The 8,295-nt window shown below is 40.7% G+C and overlaps 1 protein-coding gene across 1 annotated transcript in view; it reads left to right on the top strand.

Moving 5' to 3' along the window:
* The window catches only part of LOC107675604 (neuron navigator 2-like), a 125,825-nt gene that overhangs the window by 22,952 nt on the left and 94,578 nt on the right, over positions 1-8,295 (top strand). The window contains exon 2 of the mRNA XM_016470007.1: positions 7,104-7,221. Within this exon, the coding sequence (XP_016325493.1) occupies positions 7,104-7,221 (118 nt within the window). The remainder of the gene's footprint in view (positions 1-7,103; positions 7,222-8,295) is intronic.

Raw genomic sequence — 8,295 nt, 5'->3', positions numbered from 1 at the left:
TAGTTAATGCTGCTCAATGTGAAAGCCCGCAGGTGATGGAGATTTACCGCTGATTACAGAACCGGCTTTACTGATAAGGTGCGCGTTAAATATCGCATGCGATTTATCGTGCAGCCCTAATGCAATTTTTTCTGATCCAGTCACCTGAACTCCCCCTAGTTCTTGGATTTCCATGGTTAACTTGTCACAACCCATGCTGATCTCAGAGAGGTCTTCAGCAAGTCTCGAGCCACCTCCCTCCACATAGACCATATGACTGTGTTATAGACCTGGGTCCTGGAGCATGCCCACCTAGGGGTAGACTTTACTCCCTCTCTGCCCCTGAAAGGGCTGCTATGGACAAGTACCTTAAGGAAGCCTTGGATAATGGTTTCATTCGTCCTTCGACCTCACCTGCTGGAGCGGGGGTTTTTTTTGTTGAGAAGAAGGATGGTGACCTCAGGCCCTGCATCGACTACAGGGGTCTTAACCGCATCACCATTAAAAATCGCTACCCCCTGCCCCTGATGACCACTGCCTTTGAGATCCTGCAGGGTGCTAATATTTTCACTAAGTTGGATCTCAGAAATGCCTACCATCTGGTCAGGATTCGAGAAGGTGATGAGTGGAAGATGGCATTCAACACCCCGACTGGCCATTATGAGTACAAGGTAATGCCCTTTGGCCTGGTCAATGCCCCAGCAGTTTTCCAAGCGTTCATTAATGATGTCCTTAGGGAGATGCTGAACAAGTTCGTTTTCGTCTATCTTGACGATATTCTCATTTTCTCATGTAATTACCAAGACCACGTTCAACATGTTCGACAGGTCCTGTCCCAGTTACTTAAAAATAGCCTCTTCGTCAAGCTGGAGAAGAGCGAGTTTCATGTGTCCTTAGTTCCATTCCTTGGCTTCATTGTTTCCAAGGGCAGTCTCCAGATGGATCCTGGAAAGGTACATGCAGTGCAAGAATGGCCTCAGCCCTGTTCTGTGAAACAAGTACAACGCTTTCTTGGGTTTGCCAATTGTTATAGAAGGTTTATAAGGAGCTTCAGCTCTGTGGCAGAACCTTTCTCCGCGCTCACCAAGAAGTCTGACTGGCCATTCATGTGGACAGAGAAAGCCAATCAAGCTTTTAACAAGCTGAAACGACTCTTCACATCGGCCCCCATCTTAACCCTTCCAGATCCAGAGTTGCCCTTTGTGGTGGAGGTGGATGCCTCAGATGTGGGGGTAGGGGCAGTCTTGTCCCAAGGAGCCAGGGTCGACAACAGGCTTCACCCATGTGCTTACTTGTCTCATCGACTAACTGCAGCTGAGAGGAATTACAATATTGGAAACCGGGAGCTGTTGGCAGTAAAGGTGGCATTAGAGGAGTGGAGGCATTGGTTGGAGGGGGCCAAGCATACTTTCCTTATATGGACAGACCACAGAAACCTTACCTATATTCGGGAGGCCAAGAGACTGAATTCCCGCCGAGCACGCTAGGCTCTGTTTTTTAACCGGTTTGACTATGTTCTTTCTTACCGACCAGGTTCCAAGAATTCAAAACCAGATGCACTTTCCAGGCAGTTTGATTCACCAGAGGAGGAGTCCAGGCCGGAGCCCATCCTACCCACCTCCAGAATAGTAGCAGCTATCCAGTGGGGCATTGAGGCTGCCATTATGAAGGCCCAGCAGCAGCAGTCGGATCCAGGTAATGGTCCACCAGGACGACTCTTTGTCTTTTGTACCTAACAAAGTACGCTCTGATGTGTTGCAGTGGGCACATGCTTCCCTTCCCTCTGGTCATCCTGGGGCCACTAGAACTTGCAAACTTATCCGAGGTTTTGGTGGCCAAAGTTGCAAAAAGATGTCCAGGATTTTGTCGCTGCATGTGCTGTGTGTGCCCAGAACAAGGAGTCCAGAACCCACCCTCACGGATTACTGCATCCTCTACCTATCCCTAAACATCCTTGGTCACACATATCTCTGGACTTTGTCACAGGCCTACCTAGATCCTAAGGTAATACAGTCATTCTTGTGGTGGATAGATTTTCTAAAGCATGCCATCTCCTGCCTTTACCCAAACTTCCTACAGCAAGCCAGACTGCAGAGCTCCTGATGCAGCATGTGTTCAGGATTCACGGCTTCCCCCAGGATATGGTCTCAGATAGAGGTTCTCAGTTCACCTCCCGGTTCTGGAAGGCTTTTGGCCGTCTCATTGGGTCTAACATTAGCTTGTCATCTGGCTTTCACCCCCAGTCTAATGGGCAGACAGAGAGAGTGAATCAGGATATAGAGAAGACTTTGAGATGCTTGGCAGCAGACAATCAGACCACTTGGAGCTCTCGTTTAATCTGGGCAGAGTTTGCACATAATACTCTCTACCATTCATCCCTAGGCATGGCCCCTTTCGAGTGCCAATATGGCTTCCCTCCTCTTTTGTTCCCTGGACAGGAACCGGAGATATGTGTTCCCGCTGCTGCTCAACTCGTTCGCCGTTGTCGACGGACTTGTCAAAAGGCCCGGGCAGCTTTACTGAAAGCCACTCAACAACAGCGGAGGCAGGCAAACCGGCACAGGAGGTTGGGACCAATTCAATGGACAACCAGCTTACACTGTACGCAGGCTGGTGGATTCTCGTCAGGTCCGTGGAAAGGTACAGTATTTGGTCGACTGGGAAGGTTATGGCCCGGAGGAGCGCTCATGGGTGTCCGCTCGAGACATTCTGGACCCGACACTCATTACATCTTTTCACCATACCCAAAGACTCTATCAAGGGAACGTCAGGAGCCGAATAGTATTAAGCCTCAAATGTCAACTATACATCGGATTGGTTTCTTCTTTAAATTATAAAAAAAGTAAAAAATATGAATTGTATTATAATGTTATACTAAAACTAAAATTAGAAAAAAAGAAAAAAGAAAGAAAGAAAAAAAAGCATCTTAAGCACACAGCATAACATTTGAATGATTAATTGCCGCTTTGAACGATTACGTAATTGTGGCATCCATACTTGTAATCGCGATTAGAAATTCGATTAATTGTGCAGCCCTAATGTCTGGGTCTCTGCATTTGACACTAAGCGTGACACATAGAGAGAGGTATATCTGAAGCAAAGGTTTCTGAGCGATGCTCCAGAATGCATTTCGCCGCTAAAATTATCCCCCCACACCGCTGACTTGATTACAGGCGTGAATGTGGCAGGCCGTCCTCGGGGCTTCAGTGTTTATGAGCTCTCTTCACCTGTAAGAGCAGAATGGCTTTGAACGTGAGGATGTACATCCCAGAGAGACGCCGCAGCAGGTCGTCCTGCGATCACTACAAATCGGTAAGACCTCTCTGCTGTGGAGAGAAGGCTATTCCTGCTAATATCTGTAGGCGAGCAGCGGGAGGGTATATTTAGACTCATGCAGCAGGTATAGATATGGTCCAGACTTACTGCGCTATTTACCGCAAGCTGAGCTGAAGCTCTTTTGAGATGTTTGTGTGTTGATTGAGGTTTAGATTGGCTTTATGTTTAGGACTATAGAGATTGCACCTTCACGCAGGTCAGCTACATGTAAAAAGCAACAAATGGCAAAAGTTTATTCACTTATTTAAGACTGGTCATATTTCAGTAATGTTCTGTATCATTTCAGTGGCATAATATTTGCATATTTCTACTTCTTTACTTCTTATATTTCTGGTCTCACAGATGAATGTTATTCCAAAGTGAAACAAATGATCGTCTTTAAAATCTTCAAGTAAATCCTCAAGTTAAACGACAATGAAAAAATCAACAATGCATTGTATTTTACAGATGAAAGTAATTTTAGAGGCCAGAGGTAGAAATCACTCTATCAAGTGCAGAGACATTGACTACTTGTGTCTCTTGAATTGTTTATAATTGAGCTCATTTATTTATTTATTTAAAATGCTCTCTAGAATATTTTGAGGTTAAAGAATTTTGCTGAATAGTTAAACTATATTCAAAAGTTACTCATCTATCTATCTATCTATCTATCTATCTATCTATCTATCTATCCTATTCTGTCAGCATTTACTGGGAAAAATACTATGGAAGTTAATGGGGACCAGAAACTGTTTGGTTACCCACATTTTTAAAAACATCTTTTATGTTCAGCAGAAGGAAAAAAAAAAATAAAACAAATGAGTGTGAGTAAATGATGACGGAATTTTAATTTTTGGTGAACTATCTCTTAAATGTTGTTCTTGCTGAAAAATGATCAATTTCTTAAAAATAAAATTTAAAAAAGTTAGTCTACAAGTTAAATTATTGCAAACCAGCCTGAATATGCATGGAAATGCATGCTTGTCTAAGCTGTTAGCAGGGCAGTTATCTGACCTCACATTCACCTCAGTAAATAATCTTTTGTAATTACCTTAATACCGTATTATTTAAAACCTCTCTCATGAACCTGAATGGATGTTCTGTAGCTTCTGCCTGTGGGAACAATTCTGTGTCTGTGACTAACACAAACAGCCCTGTGATTAGTGTTTGACATGAGAGTCTTTGTAGTTGAACAGTGTTCTACCTCCCCGCTTTGAGCTTAAAGATGAGTCCAAGTGACAGCTGTTGCTAAATTGTTGAAAGTTACCACACTCAGGAACTGCCGTTTGATATTCCCCGTCTTACTCACACAGGTAGTTAAACACACTCATCAGCAAATGCGTGTAAGAGCCACCTGTTCAGTTCTCCAGAGTTGTTCAGTGACAGATCAGCCCTAAAGGCATGTCTGAACTCAGAGAACAGCTCATGCTCGGGTCAAGAGTGGACTGTACAAAGCCACGAGCTCAGAAGAGTGCAGAAATACTAGATGCTGGTTTGACATCCACACAACAAAGCAGGATTTGTATGGGGCTGGATTTCTAAGTGCTGCTTTTGTGTGTGAGAGAGATGAGGGATTGTCACAATATTCTTACAGCAGTGGGACTGAAGCATCATGCCTCAGTGACTCAGAATATAAAGGTCAGTATATTTCACAGCATAACTCATCATAAGTGCTGATTCAGATGGCATGTATGGATGCTTGTGAGTAATCAAGTGTTTGTTTGTTTTTTGCTTTAAAGGAAAATGTCCCATTGAACATGCTTTCATATAGATACATACACTACATTAACTTCATAAAGTCAGTTTTAGACATTAATTTACTGTCTACACATAAAGAAATACACAAAAAAGTTTGAAAGAAGGCTCTTATTCTCACCAAGGCTGCATTTATTTGATTAAAAATACAGTAAACACAGCAATATTGTGAAAAATATTACAGTGTAAAATAACTGTTTCCTATTTTTTTAATATATTTTAAAATGTAATTAATGCAAAGCTGAATTTTCAGCATCATTACTCCAGTCTTCAGTGTCACATGATCCTTCAGAAATCATTCTAATATGATGATTTGCTGCTCAAGAAGCATTTCTCATTATTATCAATGTTGAAAAGAGTTGTGCTGCTTAATATTTTTGTGGAAACTTTTTTCAAGATTGTTTAATGATTAGAAACTAAAAAAAACAGCATTTATTTTAAATAGAAATATTTTGTAACACTATGTAAATGTCTGTACTGTCACTTTTGATCAATTTAATGCATCCTTGCTGAATGAAAGTATTCAGTTCAACTTTTACAAAGAAAATGCATAGTATTGACAAATATATAAAAAAAGAATGATAAATATTCAAGAAAATCTGTTTAATAGTTAAATACTTTGTTGAACAAATACTTTTTAGCATACTTTTTAAACACTGTTTTAGTGTAATTCTACATACATGCCAAAATTGTATCAGCCAGTCCAACATTTAAAAAAAAAACAACACGAAAAAACCTTATTACGGCATTGTTACAAATGTTGATATGGTCGTATTGACTGAAAGGAATACTTAACAGATAAACTGAATGCAATGCATGTACTCAATTTGTATCTTGACCAACATTTTTTTATGACATTAATAGCTATTTTAGTGTTTACATGGTGGTGAGCAGGTTCAGTCTGACAGACAAGTGTCATCTGTAATGTCAAAAGATCTTTTGTTGCTTGAAGGCATGTTTACCCTTACCTTCACTTCACTGCCTTCACCTCACCTTTAATTACATCTGACTCATTTAACCCACAGACCTTCAAAGCATGAGCTGGATTTGTACATTTCTCCACTGACTTTGGTCATTGCTCTCCATAATTATATGGGCTTTGTGTGCTGTTTTATGTCTAGATGACTCCAGCGAGAGCGATCGAGGGGTAGCGTGTGATGTGTTTATTTTGATGGCACAGGGACTCGGGGTGCACCTGTTTTTCCCATCAAGAAAACTGATTCCTCATATGAGTAACACTGCAATAATACACTCAGGCTTTATTTACTCATCAAACACACAACACAAGCTCTTCAACCTCCATTGTGGGAATGAGTTTGACTACTGCTTGGCCATTGATTATGTGCATAAAGCCTGCAAAACATCAAACAAACAAAAAAACAAGACTTTTAATTCATGTTAATTGTGGTTTATGCAATGTTATAGCCTATATTGGCTATTATTTTATTTCAAATTGTGATACTAAAGTAAAATGGGAAAATATCATGGTATTTACATGTAAGTTCAAAGAATATCATGGTAATAAAAACTACAAAATAATAATAGCTACGTGTATAAAACAGCCATGGTCATGTTTGTTAATAAATGTACTTAAATGCTTGAATTAAGTTAAATATATGTTTTATGTAAGCTTTATTTTCCAAAATAACGTGACGGTTTTGGCATCTCCGTGGTTTTTAATGCTTGTTGCGCTGCTTGTTTACCGCTTTCCTTTACTTGTAAGGGGACGCGGGAATGTTTTTGGACAGACCCGCTCCAAACATGACTCCTTTCAAACCCATTCAGAGGTTTAATTTAAGCTCCCTCTGGGTCTCCCTCCTCCTGCCCCAGTGAAGGGGCTTTTCTGTGATGTCAGACGGGAGAATTTGAGCATTATTGGTGCTGAATAACTTGAATGAGGCACAATGGAGCGTATTTGAATAGAGAGTGGAGAGACGCGGCGCTCAGCCCTCGCGCAGTCGCGCTTGCATGAATGTCGTGAATCCTAGTTGTGTGAAACTTTTTTTGTTTGATGGATGGATATCTAAGCGAACTTTCTCCTTTCGTGTTGACAGATCTACACGGACTGGGCGAATCACTACTTGGCCAAATCGGGACACAAGCGGCTGATTAAAGACCTGCAACAGGATGTGAGCGACGGCGTGCTGCTGGCTGAGATCATCCAGGTTATCGGTGAGCGATTCACTCTCTCCAAAACAGACGTGAAGAGTCGATTGAAGATTTCTGTGCAAGGTGTACATGGGTCGTCCCATTTTGGTGTCTGCATCAAATTAAATGTACAAAAGCGATTTTATATACACAGAAAGCATATTAGATGCAAATAAAGTGTTTCAAATAACTTTTGCGAAACTAAAATGTCAAAATATGGGTGAAATAATTTTCCATCGTCATTCAGCATAGGCTAGCACATGTTGTCTACTTTAATGTTTCAAATAACTTTTGTGAAAATAAAATGTCGAAATATGGGTGAAATAATGTTCCATCACCATTCAGCATTACATATTTATGTAAAAATGAAACAACATACTTATTCTGACCTGTACTTATTAAAATACATTAAAGAAAATAAGTGATTATACAACATTTTATTGCATTTTAAATGATTAAAACTTCTTGCTGACAAATGGGTAAAGTGTTTGAAGGATAGTGGTAAGGATTGGTAGGCTAAAGATTTAAAATGACACTTTTTGGGGGCTGTACTGTGATAATTAAATAGAGGCTTTTAAATGTCCTAAATATGCCTGACAAGATTTTTTTGTTATACGAACTTTGTTTCACAGACGTTTTAGTGGGTGCCTTCTGTAAATCATGGTAAAATGTATGATAGTCATTATTTTTTTAGTCTGTTCCTGGCCTGGTTATACAAGATTTTATCCCCACTTCTGTAAGCATCCTCTTTGGCATGACAAAGGTTTTTGAGTTTCCCAGGAAACCACGGTTTATCATTATTGTATGATAAGAATGTCCTGGTGGGGATGCACATATCCTCACAGAAATTGATATATGAAGTTACAGTCTCTGTGAGCTCGTCCAGATCGGTGGCAGCAGCTTCAAAAACACTCCAATCAGTGAGGTCGAAACAGGCTTGTAAATCCCGCTCTGCTTCATTAGTCCATCTTTTAACAGTCCTTAAAACAGGTCTAGCTGTTTTCAGTTTCTGCCTGTAGGTTGGTATAAAATGAACCAAACAGTGATCAGAGAGCCCCAAAGCTGCTCGTGGGACAGAGTGATATGCATCCTTTATTG

Source organism: Sinocyclocheilus anshuiensis, unplaced genomic scaffold, assembly GCF_001515605.1.
Source record: "Sinocyclocheilus anshuiensis isolate Anshui unplaced genomic scaffold, SAMN03320099.WGS_v1.1 scaffold1804, whole genome shotgun sequence".
NCBI lineage: Eukaryota > Metazoa > Chordata > Actinopteri > Cypriniformes > Cyprinidae > Sinocyclocheilus > Sinocyclocheilus anshuiensis.
The sequence above is the reverse complement of the archived record's forward strand: the minus strand, read 5'-3'. Positions and strand labels throughout refer to the sequence as shown.